A 20546-nucleotide genomic window follows, 5' to 3' on the forward strand; every position below is an offset into this window, starting at 1 on the left:
GATGTTGGTACACACACAGTTAACCCATCTGGGCCTTAGATTTCTTCACTTATGAGAGGGACTGGTACCTTCTTCTAGTGTTGTGTACAGTTCAGGTCTAAGTATAGAGCATTGCATTTTTGAAAACGCAATGTATATCCAGCTCCCCAGTCAAGATATGGAGCATCGCCATCTCCCGTGATATCTCCTGGAATCCTTTTCTGCTCAGCTCTTCCCTGATTCCTAAAAAAACATTTTTTACCTAATACCAAATGATAGTCTGAATGACTTCTAAAAAAATAATATATCTTTCATGAGATGTAGCTTAAGTGGTGCTTAGGTAGAAATTCGTAGCTTTAATTGCATATACTAGAAAGAGGGAAGGTTTAAAATCAGTGATCTAAGCTGGGAACTTAAGAGACTAGAAATTGAAGAGTGAGTTAAACCTAAGAATGTAGAAAAGAGGAAATAACAAAGGGTAGAAATTAATGAAATAGAAAACAGATGGACAGAAGAGAAAATCAATGGAGATGAAGGTTGATTCTTTGAAGAGATTAATAAAATTGAAAGATGCCCAGAAAGACTGACCAAGATACTTTAAAAATAGTGAAAGAAAGCTGGGCGAGGTGGCACATGCACACCTGTAATCCCAGCAACTCTGGAGGCTGAGATAGGAGAATCACAGGTTCAAAGCCAGCCTCAGCAACAGTGAGGTGCTAAGCAACACAGTGAGACCCTGTCTCTAAATTTAAAAAAAAAAAAAATAGGGCTGGGGATGTAGCTCAGTGGTTGAGTTCAATCCCTGGTACAAAAAAAAAAAAAGAAGAAGAAGAAAACAAATTATCGATATCTCCCACTGAAATAGAAACATCATTACTGATCCTGCAGACACTGAGGACAGTAAGGGATATTATAAGGAATTATATGCCAGTAAATCTGACAACATTGATGAAATAGATAATTTTATACAAAACCATAATTTACTGAAACTGACATAAGAAGAAATAGAAAATTTGAGTTTCTCTTTTAAAGAAATTACAACTTCAATTAAAAATTTCCTACAATGAAAACTCCAAGTCCTTATGGCTTCACTCTACTGACTTCCCACAAACATTTAAGGAAGAAATAATACCCATCTTATGCAAACTCTTCCAAAGAATAGAAAAGGAGAAAACATTCCCTAACGTATTTCCTAAATCTAGGAAAAACATGACACCAAACGATGACATTACAAGACCAGTTTCCTTCATGGATATAGAAACTAAAATCCTAAACAACATTCTCAAGTTGGATCTAGCAATTTATAGAAAGGACAGTAGGTCACGACCAGCTGGAATTTCTCCCCATGTTCAGATGTACACACCTGGCAGCCAGCATTGGATATGCGAAATTGTGATGTTATTTCATCATATTAGTAGACAAGAAAAAATCATGTGAACATCTCAATAAACATAGAAAAAACATTGACAAATTCCAGTGCCCATTCACAAGTTTTAAGAAATTCTCTACAAACTAGGAACAGATGAGAACTTCCTCAAATTTATAAAGAACAAAAAAAACCTAAATTACTATCATTGACAGTGAAATGTAGAATTTTTTTTTTTTTTTTAGTCTAAGATTAAGAACAAGTCAAGGATGCTAAGAAATAAAAAGAACTCAGTTTTTTAAATGAGCAAAAACTTGAACAGGCCCTTCAAAAAAGAAAACATGAGAAACCAATAGGCATATAAAAATATACCCAACATGTATAATATTCTACATTATTAGAGGAATGTAAGTCAGAATTTACAGTGAGAGACCCACTTAGATGCTCCATACAAGAAGCCCACCTTAAATAGAAAGGGTAAGTTAAAGGGAGGAGGGTTCACTATTCAAGATATTAATGTCAGGCTGGGAATGTGGCTCTGTTGTTGAGCGCTTGCCTGGCATCTGCAAGGCCCTGGGTTCAACCCCCAGTGCATTAAAAAAAAAAAAAAAAAAAAAAGTCAAAGTAGATACATACCCAGTCACCCCATGTTAGAGCTTCAAAACACATGACCTAAAAATTGATGGAACTGAAAAAAGAAATGGGAAAAGCCACCATTATAATTGGAAACTTCACTACTGTTCTCAGGAATATAGAACAAGCAGACAGAAGATGGGAAAGGATATTAGGAATTGATTAACCTATTGACAAACTAGGTAGAATCAGTATTGAGCAGCACTTCACCTCTAAACAGTAAGAAGCACGTTCTAAGTGCATGTGGAATATCCACCAGTCTACACAGGTGGACCTGGGTCAGAAAATAAACCCCAACAAGTCTAAAAGAGTTGAGAGCCATGTACCGTATGGCCTTTGAGCACATGAGATTAAGCTAGATATCAGTAACAGAAAGATCTGTGGGCAAAGTCTTCAAATGCTTGGAAATTAACAGATTTCTAAATAATCAATAAGTCAAAGGGAAGTTAGAAAATATTTTGTACTAAACACAAAGTGGAAGTGAAATAGACAGTCTGGTAGATGTCAGCTAAAGCCTAGTTAGAGGGGTTCCCAGAGTGGGTGGGAGCTGCAGAACAGCTCCTCACGGCCTCACCCCCTAAGCTGAGGAGCCCCAGGCCTCTGTGGGACGTGCAGGCAGAGGCCCTCTGGGGAGGGGACTCCAGGGGGAGCAGGGTGGCCACCAGTGTGGAATCCTGATGGGGAGTGTCTGGAAGGCAGGCAGTGTGAGAAGCAGTGCGCGTCTGTCCTAAAAACAGCAGAGGGCACTGAAGGAGGTGACATGATGAGATTCATGTTCTGGAAAGATCTCTGGCTCCTCTCCGAAGAATGGATTAGAGGGCAGCCAGAGGGGTCTCAAGTGGTCCACTGGGGGCAGGGCCGTGGCACAGCATGGCAGGCAGAGGACAACAGGCATCATCTTCAAGAAGCAAAATCTGGATCCAGCTTGCTTAGGATTGCCCCTGGCGCTGGCATTTGCACAACATGGGACCTTGACCTTGCTCTCAGGCTCCTCCTCTTGTACCTCCTGGGATCAATGTGAGGAAATTGGGTTAATATAAGTAAAGCACGGAGAACAACACATGGAGCATAATAAGTGCAACCAAAAGAATGATGACGATTACAGCTTGGGTGGAGATCAGGTGGGAGGAGATGCAGGAGGCGGGAATCAACGGGCTTGGTAGTGGGCTCACTGTGGAGGATGGAGAGAGAGCAGGTGTGGAGCGGGCAGTAGGTCTCGGACATCCACCCCTGGATAGACCATGGTCAAACGCACACAGGTAGGGAGGCCTGGGGGAGGACTGGGTGTGGCGCTGCCCTGGTGGTTTCCTTCCATCTGAACTTGGGGTAAGGGTGACCACAGGGCTACTGTGCACAGAAGCACCACCGCAAATGCGCCAGGAGGTGTCAGCAGTGACCAAGAAGAGAGAACCTGCTGTACTCTCCTGTTCTCGCATGAGAACAGAAAACAAAAACTAGAATTTCACTTTAATAAGGTGAAAATATGGGATTCATTTTATATCCAGATCCTAGAAGTTCATTTATGAAATTAATTTTTATCAGAGTTTGAAATCGAGAAGTTTTCATCACATTTAATAGTTAGAAAAATGCATTATTTGCTTTTTGAAGGCTTCTTTAACAAATCTAGCCTATTACAAATGAAAAGCTCTGTTGTCGAGCCTGGGCAGTGCCACTCCAGGACGCCCTCCCAGCACCCACCGTCCTCGCAGGGCAGGTGCACCCACACCTGCAGCGTCGGGGGGAGCCTCAAGCCTCTGGGTCTGCTGCCTGCTTTTCTTTTTTGTTTTATTTTCTAGGGCTGGGAGGGAGCCTGGCTTTGTTCTCTCTCCCTGTTGTCCTCTGTTCTCTTTCCTCCTTCTTGCGTGTGGCTTGGACGTTTCTTAGAACTCCATTCTGAATTATCCGTGGTGTTGCGTGGTCTCTCTGGGGGGCTTCCTGTGTGCTTGCTGTAGGTGTCATTTTACACACCCAGCTAATCACAGTGACCACAGGCAGCGTTCCGGTTGGAGAGAGAGGCAGAGACTGTCCCTCTCTATAATTCTCTTTGTCCTCATTCACTCATAACTGGCTTGCACATTTCCTGTACATACACTGAAACCACATCACCCAGTCTTACAATTTTTGCTTCAACCATCAACTGAGAAAATTAGTAGTATTTAGTCAGATCTTTACTGTTCCCATTGATCTCCTTCCCGATGTTCCAAGATGCCTTCTTTAGCTTGTCCCTTCTGTACAGAGAGTGTCCTTTAACCATCCTTTCAGGGTGACAGATTCTCTTAAACTAGCTTTATCTGAGTATCTGTCTCCCCTCCTTCCTAAAGGACCTTTCCATTAGATGTGGGACTCTGGGTTGACAGTTCTTTTCATCTACCTCTTAAACAACATGGTGCCACCTCATCCTGGCCTCTGGTTTCTGCCGAGACACCCACTGCCATCTGAGTCATTCCCTTGGCTTAACCTGGCTGTTTTTCTCTCTTGCTACCTTCAGTGTATTTTTTTTTCCTGTTTACTTTAGAAGTGTGGTGTACCTGGCACAAACCCTTTTGGATCTTCCCTGTTTGGAATTCACTCAGCTTCTTAAATCTGTAGGTTTCTGTCTTTGGCTGAAATTAGGGATTTTTCAGCCATTATTTCCTACAGTACCTTTTAAACTCCTCTCCTCTGGGACTCTGATGACACAAGGGTTAGATCTTCTATTTTAATCCTATAGGCTTCTGAGTTTCTACCAGAAGTGTCACTTCCTCTTCTAGTAAGCATATCTCAGATATTGAGTATTCACTTGATGTGGTTTATTACTATCACAAGGGCACAAATCTGAATCTATTTTATCAGTTCCTTCATTGTTTTATTAATAAGTTTTGGGACCCTTGTTTTCACTGTTTGAAAAGTTAGATGCATACTATATTGGACGTAGAAAGAAACCAGACCTTACAGAACTGCATGAAATAAAAAATGGAAGCCCCTCCTCTCCCTCTGCCCTGCCCAATGTAGCCACTGGTAATTATCTGGGACTCAGAAGGGTGATGTTTCAAAGAATTCCTACAGCCTGATCTGAAATCGGAAAATCTTTCAGGTCCTGAGCAACATTCACACTGTGAGGGCCACGTGGCAACCCAAAAAGCCCAAAACCTGGACCTTTTCTCCCCAGGTAAGAAATCTGCTGAGTAGCAGAACGGGAAACACCCTTCTTTCCTCCTGGGCGATCAGTAGTTAAGACCTAAGGCGAGGCTGTCGGAGCGTCACATTTAGCACAGAACACATGGAGCCACATGTGAACCCTTAGATTCTTTACTGTTCTAGGAGGACTTTGATTAAAATTATTTGTGTTTCTGACTCACCAAGGTTATAATTCCAATGAATCATCCTATTCATTGGATTTCAATTTTAGGAAATGCCCATTTGATGAAAAATGCAGACAAGAAGATAAAATTTAGGAAGTGAGGTGTTTCTCAGAAATGGAATCTTACAACTGCACTAATGACAGTTGTGTTTTCCTCTGATGAAATGAAAGGTGACGCCTAGGGAACCAGTACACTCCGGACTGTCAGAACTGGGATGAGGTTAAGGTTTATACCACTGAGTCAGGCTCGCAGGGATGGATGCTAGTGAATCCAAGATGTCTCTCTGTTCTTTTTATAATACGAATTGTCTGTAGTTCACCTACTTCCACCCCCAGGTTTCATTACTTGAGTGTTTACTTCCCTCCCACAACTAACTCCCTTTGTTACTGCACCCTAATTACCCTTCTCCTAATAAAGATCTTAACACAATGGGGGTTCAGCAGAGGGCACTGGCTGTGAGTGAGGCCCGCCGCTCGCTGGGTGCTGCAGGCACCCTTGCTTGACTAGCACAATGCCTGAAAGTGAGTGTGGCCTCCTGATTTCCTGACCTCCCTGCCTCCAGGGAGACACACCACATATATTTGGGTCTGTCATTTCACAGTTCTGTGACACACAGCTGTGTGTCATGCTTTCTCAGGATATAAAGGTGAGCTTTGGGAGGAATAACTAAGTGCTTGTCACCTTCCTGAATGAACTGAGGCATCTGCTACGTGCCCACATTCTTCCTAGGTGCATGAGGGTTTACTTGTATGTCAGTGGGGAAGAAACACAGCTGCAAACAATAAGAATGCTCTCTACTTAGGATGCTCTAGCCACGCACAGGCCCTTGGGTCCCTGCTTTATTCAATCCTTAGAGTCGCCCTGTGGGGCGGGCGCTATGGATTACTCCGGCTCAGGCAGGCTGTGAGGATATGGGGCTCCAAGCGCTTTGGGAAACACAGAGGAGGGGGAAGTTAATTCTAGCCCTTGAGCCTCAGGAGGTTTTGTAAAAGAAAACTAGACCTCAAAGACTGAGTAGGGTTTTATAGGCAAGAAAGGGAGGATGTGCTGTGTAGGGAGAGGGGTGGGAGGAGCCCAAGGGGAGGGGGCCTGTTCCAGGCAGGCATCAGGAAAGCCCAGCAGACGTGTGTGCCCAGCCACTCAATTCTGTTTAAAATGAACAGTGATTGGCATAAAAACCTTATAACATATGCCAAGTGGGCCTCGAGCACCTCGGGGGCGGTTTGCCGCACATGTTGTATGTTAGCCCTGCTCGGAGAAAAGTAAGTGAAGAGAAAGATGTTTCCCTCAATAAGGGAGCTGAGTGTGTTTACCAAGTCAGTGGTGTGGATGGGTCAGTCCGTCTGCTCTTAACTTTCCTTAAGAGACCTTTGTGGTAATACAGAGGCACAAGCCTTGTGCCTTGGACGGGGCAGACCGCCCCTTCCCACTGTGCACTGTGGTCAGTAACCCCACATTTCTTTATCGTTCCAGGTCACTGGCATCTTGCCATGCTTGCTCCATGGCGACTGTTTTATCAGGTCCAATTCTTCATCTCCAGACCTGGGAATATTATTTGAACTTGGAATTTCTTACATTCGCAATGTATGTCAAATGCAAGATAAATGTCACTTTATAATATACCAGTTAAAAGGAAATTGGCAGGCCGGGTGCCGTGGTGCAGGCCTGTGATTTCAGCGACTCAGGAGGCTGAGCAGGAAGATGGCAAGTTCAAAGCCAGCCTCAGCAACTTTGAGAGGACCTAAGCAACTTAGTGAGACCCTGTCTCTAAATAAAAAATTAAAAGGGATGGGGATGTGGCTCAGTGGTGAAGCACCCCTGGGATCAGTTCCCAATACAAAAAAAAAAAAAAAAAAAGGAGTGCTGGAGTGTGTGTCTGTGAGTGAAGTCCTAGAGGGTTTCCCTGGGTGGGATTTTCATCTCTGGCGGAGTGAGCTGGCAGTGCTCATGATTCTTATGCAGTGCTGCTTTCTCAGTGGCATTTAAGATGAACAGGATCTGCTTACATGTGTAGCACCAGTGAACGCCAGAGCTCCTAAAGAACGGAAATTCAGAACAGAAGGGGTTTTCAGAAAGTGATTAGAAGCACCGTGGCACTCCAACCCCGGGACCAGTGCATCTGGCCCTGCAGTCAGCAATTCTTATTGAGAGACCTGGCCAAGTGGCGGTTCTGTGCAGGGAACACCAGAAGCATGGTGTCCTGAACTGCTGGAGCCGAGGCGTGGCCATGCTAGCAGCCCCCCATCTCCCACCCCCTAGCAGCATCTGAATGCAGTATAGGAACCCGGCCCCTCGTAGCCCAGAGCCACCATAGGTACCCTGTGTACTGCATCATCCCGCGTTTCTTTAGGACAAGTACACCCAGGCGAGTCGCAGATGAGTCAGAGCGAGGAGAGGAGCAGCCCAGAGCCAGGCCCAGTGGCCTCTGGCAGTGGACAGTGGGGCAGACTTCCAGGTGTCAAGGCCTTTGCATGCTGAATCCCCACAGTCCACTGCAGGGAGACAGAGCTTGCTGATCCAGGAGCACCCATGTGCCTCTGGGTGATGCCACAGGAAGTGCTCAGCTCCTGAGGCACCATAGCCAACTGTTGGCACGTCATCAGTTTCAGGGATTTTCAAGGGAAATTTTGACAAAATGTGAGCATCACTTAAAGTGCCACCTCTGCTCTACCGTGGAACCCACCATGTTTCATTTTATTTTCTGGGGCAGAACTGCTTAGCCTTAAGGGGGGGTACTGGCCTTGTTCCTTTCAGGGGCTTGCATGTGCTTATAATTTGACTCATTCAGATGTTGTTTCTCAGACTTGTTTTATTTCCTAGTCAACAGGTGAGAGAGGAGAGTTAAGTTGCGGCTGGGTGTTTCTCAGGCTCTTCGATGCCAGTGGCGTTCCGATACCAGCAAAGTAAGTGCGCTGTGTATTCCTAGCAGTCGTGTGATTTTGTAGAAGTTCTTTTTTTAGGATCAAGGAACTCAGGTTTGTTCTGTTGGCATGTCAACAGCTTTTGGGGCGAGGGCTTTTAATGTTGATTTTAGTGTTGTATAAAGTAGTGTATGAAAGCAACACACACACTCTCACCCAGAGAGGGAGAAGGACACATAGGACGTGTTCTAGAATATGCTTGCACTGTCTGTCTGCTGGGACTGTTCCCTGAAGTACTGGCACATTCCACCATGCTGAAAACAGTGCGAAAGCTAAGTCCAGGATCCCCAGGTCCTCTGTGAATCTGTGTAGGACATTGAAATTATAGCAATTTTTTTAATACTTATTTTTTAGTTGTAGTTGGACACAATACCTTTATTTATTTATTTTTATGTGGTACTGAGGACTGAACCCAGGGCCCCGCACTTGCTAGGCAAGTGCTCTACCTCAGCCCCAGCCCTCCTGTAAGCAAATTTAAACTTTAAAAGCACAGTGCAAGCTAGAAGCAAATATAATACATACCACAAAGTTGGAATGTTGTTAGCCCTAATGTAAAAAGAGCCCTTGAAAATTAATAAGTAAAAGATCATCTGAATTTTTATTTATTTATTTATTGGTTCCAGTGATTGAACCCAGGGGTGCTTAACCACTGAGCCACATCTCCAGCCCTTTTTATTTTTTATTTTGAGACAGAGTCTCGCTGAGTTGCTTAGGACCTCACTAAGTTGCTGAGGCTGGCTTTGAACTTGTGATCCATCTGCCTCAGCTTCCCAAGTCACTGGGATCATAGGCATGTGCCTCCTCACGCAGCTCATATGAATTTTTAAATGGGGAAAATAAAGATCTAAGTCTAGGATATAAACAGGACATTCACAGAGGGCTACAGATGGACAAGAAGTAGGGAGGATGGTGATCAAGATCCTAAATTTGTCATTACGGAAACTCAGGGTGCTGGGTCCCACACTGCCTGTATAATAGGAGGTATGCACCATAGTATCCAAATTCCCCCCACCTTTAATCTGGGGAAATAATTCCTACCCCACAAGCTCCTGGTGAGGATTAACTTGGATAACATGCCCTGCACAGCCTCCTTACCACTGGGCAGACGTGAAAGTTCTGAACCCTAGTTTCTAGCCTCATCCTAGCCAGAGCAGGAGGGGCGCCCCATTATCAGGAGTGAATACAGAAACCCAAGTTTCTTATGATTCTTTAAAAAATATGTTCAGGGTTTTCATTTATACTTAGAAGAAAAAAATAAGGAAACATCCAAAATTCTATCTTGGCAAAGTGAGGTCCCAGTTATTTCCTAGGAGGTGGAGCTCGGTCGACAGGGAAGCATTCTGATGTGTATTATGAGGCACAGGGAGTCACAGGGTGGGTGACAGGGCAGGAGACTTACTGAACTAGGGGAAAGGACAGAGGAATTTTTCATTTTTTAAGTGTGGTGTCTATGCCATTCCAACATTTTTCTTAAATATTTATTTTTTAGTTATAGGTAGACGCAATATCTTTATTTTTTATTTTACGTGGAGCTGAGGATCGAACCCAGTGCCTCACGCATGCTGGGCAAGCGCTCTACCTCCAAGCCACAACCTCAGCCTCCATTCCAACATTTTACAATGATCTGTGTTACTGTTTTACTTTAAAAATCATATAAATTCATAATGGCTTAATTTCAAATATTGATTTAATACATTTAAAAAAGGTAATTACTTGCTATTAACAAGTCATTCAAGTCAAAACATCTTTATTTTTATTTGTTTATTTTTATGTGGTGCTGAGGACCGAACCCAGTGCCTCACGTGTGCAAGGCAAGTGCTCTACCACTGAGCTACAGTCCCAGGCCCATCTTAATAACAAAAAGTAATCTTTCTCATTTTCATATATTTCCTGTGTTGATGCTTGGGACAGAGTCTCTTTGCTGAGATGACACCCCATGGAAGGGTCGACATTGTCATTCTCATTCATCAATGAGACACAAATAGAATGAATATATTTGTGCTAAAAATGTTTCACTTCTGGTTCTGGTGTCTACGGAATGCCCGCCGTGCGCAGCCATCATAGTATGTTATTCTTTCACAGAACTTACGAGCTCTTCTTGAATGGTGGCACTCCTTATGAAAAAGGTGTTGAAGTGGACCCTTCAGTGTCCAGAAGAGGTACTGCAGTGGTGCGCTGCCTTCTGTCAGTCAGCTTTCCGTCACTGTGACAACGTACCTGAGATAATCAACTTCAGAAGAAAGAGGTTTATTTTGCTTCACGGGTTTCCATCCATGATTGCTTGGCCGTTTCTTTGAGCCTGTGACATCATGGTGGAAGCACATGGCAGAGGAGGCCTGTTCATCTCATGGTTGCCAGGACTCAGAGGAAGGGTTGGGGTCCAGTATCTTCAACTGACCAGTGTCCTAGCCTCCTCCCATAAGGCCCCATCTCTTAAAGCTCCCACACCTTCTCCCTCAGTGCCACAGACTGGTGACCAGGCCTTTAATTTGTGGGCCTTTGGGGAACACCTCAGATCCAAACCGTGGCACCTCCCCTTCCTTAAAGATGAAACAAATGGCAGAGGCTTCAGAGAAGGCAGCCATATTCCAGTAAGCATGACAGTTTCTACTTGGATTCACGTGTTTTAAGCTGTGCCATTTGGTGATGTGATCTTAGTCACTTTTATCTAAGTGATTGTTATTTTGGTAGCACATGTAAGACTATAATGTTGAAAAGCATGAGAAATGGGGCCCTGCATTAGTTCTGTCGCTGAACGCTGAGCTGATGCTGTGGCAGGTACAGAGTGAGTAAAGCCGGCTGCCTCAGAGATGGCCCATTTCAGGGTCAGGGCGTGTAGGCATTGAAATCGTGACATGCATGCCACCTCACCCTCCAGCCACCCTCCAGGAAGATGGAGCACCCGTCAGTATGTCCGTTGGCCAGGGGACACTAGGGAAGGGAGTGGAGGGCAGCACAGATGGGCCCTCCCTCGGGGAGCTGCGGACTGACGGCTGGAGCCCCCTCGCATGCCTCAGCCCTCGCGTCCTTGTGTGGTCCAGGACACCAACCCTGGCTGCTGCCCGGTGCCAGGCTCTCTCCTCCTGGGAACAGGAAGGAGTTGGGGTTTGGGGTGCAGGTGCTTCTTCCTGGGGCCGCATGTGCCCTTCCCCCTTTCCCTGCGTGCTGCTGCGGCTATCTGCCCTAGTGGCCAGGGGGTGCTGTAGGGAGGCCCCAGGTTGCTGTCACCGCCCGGTCCCTTCTGACAGCCGGAGGGGTGTGGGCGCTTCCTGCCTGCTGTAACCACCAGTTGTGCTGACCTCTCACTTAATAGTCTTACCAAACGCCCATTCCGAGCGCTGACAGCTGTGGGTGGGTCTGTTTCTGTTTTGACAGCGCAAGGCAGTGTTTTCCAGCAGATGATGACCATGCGGAGGCAGCCTCAACTCCTGGTGAAACTGAGGTCTCTCACCCAAAGGTCGCGGAGCATGCTCAGGTACGTCCCGCTTCCCGGGCAGTGCCTGCGGGGCACCCATCTGTTGGCTGTCTCTTGTCAGTTACTTTTCCCCCCATTAATTATTTTTGCCAAAGAGCAGAAGAGAAATAGAAAAATAATAAAGCTTAGCATCATTTACTCTTCTTTACCATTTAGCTCAAGTGACAGACTTGGTAATAAATCCTTCAGCTACTTTTGAACAAATGAGACTGACCAATGCCTGGGCCTATCTTCAGGGATATCTTTTTTTACTTGTTCTTTTTGGTTTTATAGGACAGGAGAATGTATTTTGACATATTTACATACATGGTGTATGACTTCCCATTCTTGTGGTTGTACATAGTGTGGAGTTCCACTGGTCGTGGGTTCATATATGAACACAGGAAAGTGACGTCCCACTCGTTCTGCTGTCTTTCCTATTTCCAGCCCCTCTCCCTCCCCCTCATTCCTCTTTGTCTAATCCAGTGAACTTTTCTTCTTCTCTCCCCTCCCCTTATTGTGCGTTAGCATCTGCATATCAGAGAGAATATTTGGCCTTTGGTTTTGGGGGACTGACTAGCATATTTCACTTAGCATGATAGTTCCATCCATTTATTGGCAAATGCTATAGTTTCATTCTTCTTCAGGCTGAGTAATGCTCTGTTGTGTGTATAGATACCACATTTTCTTCATCCATTCATCTGTTGAAGGGCACCTAGGTTGGTTCCATAGCTTGGCTACTGTGAATTGAGCTGCCATAAACACTGATGTGGCCAAGTCACTACAGTATGAACTTTTTTTTAAATGTTAGGTTTATTTAGGTTTGACTTGCATGCAGTAAAATTTATGATTTGGGGGTTGCAGTTCCTGGAGTTTTGACAAATGTACCGATCACATGACAATCACCACAATCCAAAGAACACTCCCTTTTCTCTCAAAGGTTCTCTTGTGTCCCTCTGTGGTCAGCTCCCAGCCCCGGCCTCGGGGAAGCACTCCTCAGTTTTCTTCCCCAGCACCTTGGCCTTTCCCAGATGCTGTAGGTGGATTCACGCGACCTGTGAGTCTGGCGTCTTTGACCATCATACATCCGAGGCTCATCCGCGCTGTTGCCTGTGTTAGTGATTTGTTCCTGTTCATTCTAAATGGTAACTGCTGCATTTGATGGACATGCCACCGTGTGTTTATCATCCTCTAGTTGGTGGTCTTTTGGGTTTTTCTAGGTTTGGGTAACTATAAATAAACCTGCTCTAAATATTTGCATACATGTTTCTGCGTGTGTGGACGTGAGGCTACCTACATCTCAAGTAGGACTGCCTAAGAGGGTTTGCTGGTACATCTGGTGTTGGTCTGGCTGCTTCCTTGAACGCCTGTGCCATTGACCCTCTCACCCTCACTGTGCACGGGTTTCAGTGACTCCGTGTTCTTGGCAGCATATGGTATGATTTTTCTGTTTAGACCAGTTTAAAAAGTGAACAGCAGTTTCTCACCATGGTTTCATTTGCCTTTTCCTGGGGAGATCCCAAAGCTTCCAGTTCTCACTCGATGCCCTGTAGTCATGTAACCTTCTCTTGGGGTTTCAGTGGCTGCCTCTTTAAAATGGGGATAATAGCAATATCAATTCCCTCCAGCTGTAATGAGGTTTAATTGAAAGCAAGTATATGAAACACTTAGTCCATATTTATAGTCCCTGGCTATAGGGAAACACAATGGTGTTGGCTATAATTATCTATATCATAATTATTTTATATCCAAATAAATGTCAGTGCACACCAGGTAGATACATGGTGCCATATCCTGAAATTTGTTCAAATGAAGAGGTGCAGCGCAGCTGGTAGGATTGAGGAGTTTAAAACAGATGTTAACCGATTGGAGGGATGAGAGGGCCTTCCTCCAGGTCACACAGGGGACACGAGATGGTGAGCCTGATGCAGGTTGGGGAGCAGCAGGGGAGGCAGACTGATGTGGCCCCTGAGTGGTGGCTTCCGCCCCTGGGTCAGGGCCTTGCTTTAAATATCCCCTGTTCCCTCTCCAGAGCTGACAGGTGCTTGTCATCACACACAGGTGCTGAGTCTTTCAGTAACTGTTAATAACGTCTCTCTCCTTACCTGCCCCCCGCCCTTTTTTTCTTTCCTGGCTCTTTTTTCGTGGACCTTTTTTGGCAAATCTTTCCTCAGAAAATTGTGGGGGTTTTTTCCCAGTGAGAGGAGAAGCACAGTAGCGGTCTTTGTCAGGGGCCAGCCGGATCCCGTGGGGCCTAGTTCTCCCTCTTGCTGCTGCTGCCAGCCACTCCTCCGGGAGTCCAGGGCACCCATGCAGCCCTGTCAGCACAGTGCTTCCGGCAGTTTCTGTGGCTCCAGATACTAGCTTTTAGGTCCTTTCACCATCTCAAGGTCAGGTTTGACTGTGGTGCAGGGGGTGGATGAAACTAGGAGCACTCTTCTGTGTGTTGGGTTACTAAGAAGGGCCCTGGGTCCTTGTCCCCAACCTCAGGGACTAAGGCTCTCTCTTGAGTGTAGTGCACACGGGCACCCAGACCTTTGGTGTCAGAGCACGCCTCTCAAGAGCCCTGCTGCTGCCGCCCCTGCCTGCTGAGAGCCATAGCCAAGTTGGAATGGGCATGGCTGTGCCCAGCCAGACTGCGGCACCTGCCACTTACCCAGACTTGAGGGCTGTCCTGGCATTGCCTCTGCACATGGCAGGATCCTGCCGTGTGTGCCCCTGGTGATGCTGAGGGTGGGTTTGGGCACCCTGCTGGTGTGACCCAGGGACAGCCTGGCTCACCGACAGCAGGCCATGGCAGTGAAGCCAGAGGCCCTAGGCCTTTCCACAGCCGTGGACCATGGGCTGCGGTGTATGTAGGTCAAGGTCAGGGGCTGGATGTGAGCTTTAGAATGTGGCTGCCCTGCCTGAGCACCTGGAGGGGCAAAGGCAGGACTGACCCAACTGGGCATCCTTGCCACCCATCCTGCTACCTGCAGAGAGAAGGGAGCGAGTGTGGCATCTGCAGCCCTCTCTTTCCAAGGTGCATCCACCTCCAGCCCCACCTGCCCTGCCTACCAGCTCCACCTTGGCTCAGCCACGTCTCTGCTCACAGGAGACAGGAGGGGTCTTTCCAGGATGCCAGTGAGCACAGAACAGTGGAGCAGCAGCACCAAGAGCAGTAAGCCCAGTGTCTTTCTCAGAGCCCATCGTCTCCTAGGGCCCTAGCTGCCCCAGCCCACAGCCTTACATGAGTAGAGCCTGTGGGTGTCAGGAGACCTTGAAAATGCAGGTGAAGCTGGGCAGACCCGTGCTCCCTGGAGAGAGCTCCAGGGTCCTGCGCAGGGGCCCAGTTCAGTGAGCTGGCTGGGCTGGGACACGCTAGGGGGAGCTGTCAGCGTGGCAGGGAGCACACAGGTGTCTCAGGCTCCCCAAGGCTTGGCTTTCTGACTCTGGAGCTATTCCAGATCTCACTTAGTGCCCTATATTGTTTAGCCTTCTCTCAGGGTTAAATAGGAGTTACCCTTCTCGTTCTGGAGCTCTTGTACAAAGGGTTCAATTTGCAGTGATCAGATTCTCAGCCCCTTAGGGGAGGGGAAGCTCTGAGTTTGAACTCTAAGTTCAGAGCACCAGGAAGCGCTGGCCTGTAGAAGCAAGCTATGTGCACGTGTGTGTGGTGGTGCTGGAAATGGACTTCCCTTTGCCTTTTTGATGCATTCTGTTCCTCTCTTTTAATGCTGTTACATTATTGCTAAAAATAAATAGGATATGGCCTACCTGAGGCCCATTCACCCCAATCACAGCACCTCTGCCACCAGAGACTGCTGGTCCCCATGTGAGGTCAAGAGGACATGTTCTTACTTCTTCAACTCAGCTAACCTTTGGTGACACAGAACTTTCTGGCCATCTTAGGTTTGGAAAAATCAGGAGGTTTCTCTAAAGGAATTAAAAAAAAAAAAGGTAAGCAGCATTGCCTCATGGAATGGGAAGGTGCCAGAAGGAAAGGCGTGCCCACTGTGGGAGTGCCCTGCCTGCCAGACAGATGAGCAGGGAGGTGGGCAGCAAATGAGGGGTTGAGAAGCAAGGAAGGAAGGAGGGCTCCACCCTTCCCCTGCGCAGCACAGCGACCACTGTTACTCAGCAGCAGCTGGAACAAGGGCCACGGGGGCCGTGGGCAGAGCAGCCCCTGGAGTAGCAGCACGACCGCTGGGTGCACACGGGGCACTGAGGCTGCCAGTCTGCGACTCGTAGGTCAGGAGCAGACGTGGGAACCTGAGTGGCTTCGAAGAGGGCCGCGGCTGCTCCCGCTTGGAGGTGGGGGAGGGAGAGCTGGCCTGCACCATGCCTCGATGCCTCTGGACAGTGGGCAAGGTGCTGCTCCAGTTCCCAGGAAGCTTAGGAACGGGGATCCCCTCGCTCAGGCCAGCACAGGGTCACGATCACTATTTCCTTCCAACCAGCTGGAAGCCTGAACATGGCCCCAAGGATGATTGTTCTAAAACCCTGGAGTTAAGATAGAGGATTAATTTATAAAATCAAGACCTCTTTTATAACTTCTGAGTGTAAAAGTGAGTCTCTTATAGGAAAGCATATAGTTGGATCTCGTTTTGTATCCATTCTGACAATCTGTGTCTTTGAATTGGGGGTTTAATCTATTACACTTAAGGTCATTGCTGGTCGGGGCTGGGGACGGCCTCAGTGGCAGAGCCCATTCCCAGTGTGCCGAGGCCCTGGGTTCCAGCCCCAGCAGCACCAGATAAAGTGGTCGCTGGCAGGCGGGCCTTGCCCTGGGCGGTTGTTCTCTGAGTGTCCTGGAGTTTCTGTCCTGATTTCCCCCTCATGCTTCCCCTGGTGTTGAAGTGATTTTTAGAATGACACAGTTGGTTCCCTTTCAGTTTCCTTGGTGTCTGTTCTGGAGGTGGTTACCATGGGAGTGGTGGGTCGTATCCTAAAGTCACAACAATTTATTCTAAACCGATACCAACTGAACTTCAGTACTGAGTCCTCTGTCCGCCCCGAGTCCCTGCCCCATCTCGGGCCCTGCACCAGGCCTTCCACGCCACCTTTAACCCACCCAGTTCCTTGAAATGCAGGTAGCAGCTCATTCCACAAACGAGGAAACGAAAGCACAAGGAGAGAAGTTAATTAATCCACAATCAGGAAGTGGCCAAGTCAGGATGCCACAGGCCTGTCCCACCCCCGTGTCCCACCCTGCCCTGACTGATCTGGCATTTCCTCTGCACTCGCAGCCAGGCGTGGCAGCACATGCCCTCTTACAGCCTGTAGCTCCCTAATCCCCTGCTCTCCAGAACATGCAATTGATGACTTTTTACTTGACCTTTGACGTGGGCATGTAGGCCAGCATGGCGACTCAGAGCTGAGACTCCAAAGTGTCACCTAAAATACAAGTCGACTGGAGTTTAATGTGACCAGCTGGAGTGGAAGTTTCACCTTTAGGTTGTTAAAATGTTTCCAGTAATGAAGCAAAACTTGCAGCCTATCCTTAGAGTAATTACGGTAAAAAGCCCTGTGGCTGGCCGGCCTAGGGGCTGTTTAGTGACTGCCTCTTTGTTCTTCTGTAACAGCCTGCTGCCAGAAACACTGATTGGAGGGATGTGCTACGTCCACCTGCTGATATTTTATCGACAAATTCTTGGAGATGTGCTCCTCAGGGACAGGATGAGCCTGCAAAGTGCTGGTAAGGGGCCTGCGTGGTTTCCTGTGCTCCTGAGTGTGTGTGACCCGTGCCACCCTCTGTCTTCTGCCTGTAAATGTGACATTGGGAACACCATATTAGAAGTGCACCTGGCCCTTCCTTTGTGGGACTCCTTCAGAACACTGAACTTCGTGAGCTCAAGTGCATGTAAATTCTTCCACATATTCTCATTTTAAATTCCGGAGGTTGGAGATCCTAAAACACAGATATAATCAGCGCATCCAGTAAGGAGTGTTCTGGGTTCTAGGCGCTAGTTTTACTTACAGCTTCTTTAAGTTTGAATTTTTTCCAAGTCCAATAATTTTAGGAAATCAAGTTTCTTACATGAATGAATTGACAATGAGAGAGAAATGTGTTACCAGAATTGCCTCTAAAAAGAAAAATAGTTTAAATTTATTGGATAGCCTTTGAACTCATTAATAAACGAGTAAGCAGATGTGTCCTGTCCCGTGTGCCAGACGTGGTGCTGGCCCTGGTGAGTGACAGAGGCATGGCTGCCTCTCAACCCAGCAGTGCAGGGCTGAGCCTTTCCGCCTCCACAGGAAGTGCTCTGGAGGAAGGAAGCGTGGAGAGGAGATCAACAGGGTCCCTTCTGGGGAGAGGGGTGGCGTACCTGAAGGCCCAGGCAGGAAAGCTGCAGGAGCTGAAGGGACACCAGGGAAGGCAGGCCAGAGGGGACAGGAGAGTGAGTGAAAGAGCAGCCCGACTCCTGTTAGACAGAGTCCACACCCAGGGACTTACCACCTGGTACCTGGCAGCTCAAAGTCAGCAGCCATTTTTTTTAAATATTTATTTATTTATTTTAGGTGTAGATGGACACAACACAATGCCTTTATTTTTATGTAGTGCTGAGGATCAAACCCGGGTCCCGCCCGAATGAGGCGAGCGCTCAACCCCTGAGCCACAATCCTAGCCCCAGCAGCCATTTTTAAGCAAGGCCATACTATAAGGGAGGATCATTAAGCCTGTTGAGTTTATTTTAATGACTCTAGAAAAACTTCACAAGTGACACAACTTCTTTTTGTTTTTGTTTTTTGATACTACCACTGAGCCACATCCCCAGCCCTTCTTATTTTTTATTTACAGATAGGGTCTTGCTAAATTGCTTAGGGCCTTGCTAAGTTGCTGAGGGTGGCTTTGAACTTGCAGTCCTCCTGCCTTGGCCTCCCTGGTTGCTGGGATTACAGGCATGGGCCACCACACCCAGTGTGACATGACCCTCCTGCAGGTGAGAATATCACTCAAGATGGCTGACTGCATTTGATCATCAGAGTAAGCATAATAAGATCAAGAGGAGGGGTTTTTCTTTAGTGAGAACATAAAATTATAGAATAGATTTGCCCTTTCAGAAGCCCCCCTGTGTATCAAGTCTCACTGCAGCAATGGTGTTAAGAGGTGGGACCTGGAGAAGTGACTGGGGGAAGGTGCCTCTCGTATGAAGGGCCTAGGTGCCCTTAGAGGAGCTGGCGCAGGGAGTGTGCCTTCCCCGCCCTCCTGCCTTCCCCACGTGGGCCCCGGCATTCCTCTTCTTCAGGGGAGCGACACAGTAAGAAGCCGGATACCAGCTGCTGGTGCCTTGGCGGTGGACCCCAAGGACTCCTCCTCCAGAGCTGTCGGAGGTGACCTGCTACTGCTGCTCAGGCACCAGACAGCAGCAGGGACATTAGGCCACAGTGTATGGCGCCTTGGCCAGCTGCCTCCTGTGCCACCCTCCTGTGGGCCATCGGTGCTGTGGTGCTGTCCTATGCGTCTGTAGCCGTGGGGCCAGGCCCTCCAGTTCTGGATCCTTCCAGTTTCACCCACCACCACCCACTGGCACCTACCCAAGGCTGGGGTCCTTCCCAAGGGCTGGAGTCACCCTGAGCAGCGGCTCCCCCTCCTTCCCCTGCATTTCCTGGCTCCTGCCTGCCCTCCGGGAGCAAGGCTACCTAACTGGAAGTTCCTCTTGCCAGGCCACCCTCATAGGAGGAAGGGGTGGAAATGTGAAAGAAACCCCAGGAGAAGAAATAAACTTCCCAGCCTCCCTGTTCAGAGCCCAGTGACCCGCACCCTAGCAGGAATCGCTTTAAACTCCCTGAATCAGGACAAGGGGGTCGGGGGCACCGCCTTGAGCCTCCTGGAAGTCAAGGTGTGTGGCGGGTGTTAACGACTCATTTGGCCCAATCATTTAATGTGAGTGTTTTTAGATGCAGGGCAGAGAGGTGCATTGACTCTGTGCTGTGTCTTTCAGATCTGATTAGTCACCCCATGCTGGCCACCTTCCCCCAGCTCCTGGAGCAGCCCGACGTGATGGACGCCCTCAGGGTGAGTAGACGGTGCCCATGCACCTGCTGGCTTCGCTTTAGTGAGCTCTGTCACCCAGGTCTGTCACCTGTTCAGTAGATGGCATTTCCTAGGACTGTTCCGCTATCAGGGTACAAGCTCTTGCCAGGCCGCCCCCCCTGACCCAGCAGCACTAGGTACCTATGGTCCCTGTGGCATTTTTGTGCCTGCTTCTTTCTGGGCTTAACATGACCACCAGTGACATCCTAAAAGCGGAAACCCATCAGCTGAATTCTCAGAGGCGAGTCAGGGCACGCAGCGCTCCTGAGGGCCAGTCCACACGGGTTGCTGCATCTAGAACAGCAGGGACGTTAGGCCAGAGCATGCGACATCTCCAGTGTCCAGTGGCTTTGGCCTTAAGAGATGGCGGGTCCCCATGGCTCAAGCTAATATGTCAGGATTAAAAAACATTAGAGGACCCATGTTCATGCTATGTGCATGCCCAGAGCAGGACGGTGCCCTGGGCTGTGGCGACTTAAAGAAGGCAGCAGTGCTTCATTAAGGAGCTCTGGGCTGGGCCAGCGAGGATTTCAACTCACGAGGGCAGGTGAAGACGCTGAGCAGACATTCCAGGCAAGAAGGAATCAGTGGAGAGTGTTCCAGAAGAGAGCCGTTTTCTGGTTTGGCACAGTGGGTGTAGGCCAGGGAGCGACGGAGCGTGGGCAAGGTCGCGGACCCAGTGTGGAGGGCACGGGCACAGGGAGTGGTTCCCGCCAGGCTTGTGCTGCAGGTGGGCTCCTCCTCAGCCCATGTGCAGGAAGGAGCGGCCGGGCTCTGGGGACTCAGTGGCTAGGAGGGTGGTCAGAGGGCCTGACAGCAAAGGTGGAAGGCCTCG

The 20546-nt window shown here is 48.1% G+C and overlaps 1 protein-coding gene across 3 annotated transcripts in view; it reads left to right on the forward strand.

Annotated features, from left to right (window-relative positions):
* Positions 1 to 20546, forward strand: part of LOC124075496 (MAL-like protein) — a 78798-nt gene that overhangs the window by 21964 nt on the left and 36288 nt on the right. For all 3 annotated transcript variants that reach the window (XM_058571153.1, XM_058571154.1, XM_046418940.1), the window contains exons 12-18: positions 5052 to 5126; positions 6793 to 6903; positions 8140 to 8222; positions 10323 to 10399; positions 11616 to 11715; positions 17259 to 17371; positions 19620 to 19693. In XM_058571153.1, coding sequence (XP_058427136.1) covers positions 5052 to 5126; positions 6793 to 6903; positions 8140 to 8222; positions 10323 to 10399; positions 11616 to 11715; positions 17259 to 17371; positions 19620 to 19693 — 633 coding nt within the window. The remainder of the gene's footprint in view (positions 1 to 5051; positions 5127 to 6792; positions 6904 to 8139; positions 8223 to 10322; positions 10400 to 11615; positions 11716 to 17258; positions 17372 to 19619; positions 19694 to 20546) is intronic.

The sequence above is a fragment of the Marmota monax genome, unplaced genomic scaffold, assembly GCF_021218885.2.
Source record: "Marmota monax isolate L192 unplaced genomic scaffold, Marmota_monax_Labrador192_F-V1.1 WCK01_AAM20220418_F8-fsc00657, whole genome shotgun sequence".
Classification (NCBI taxonomy): Eukaryota; Metazoa; Chordata; class Mammalia; order Rodentia; family Sciuridae; genus Marmota; species Marmota monax.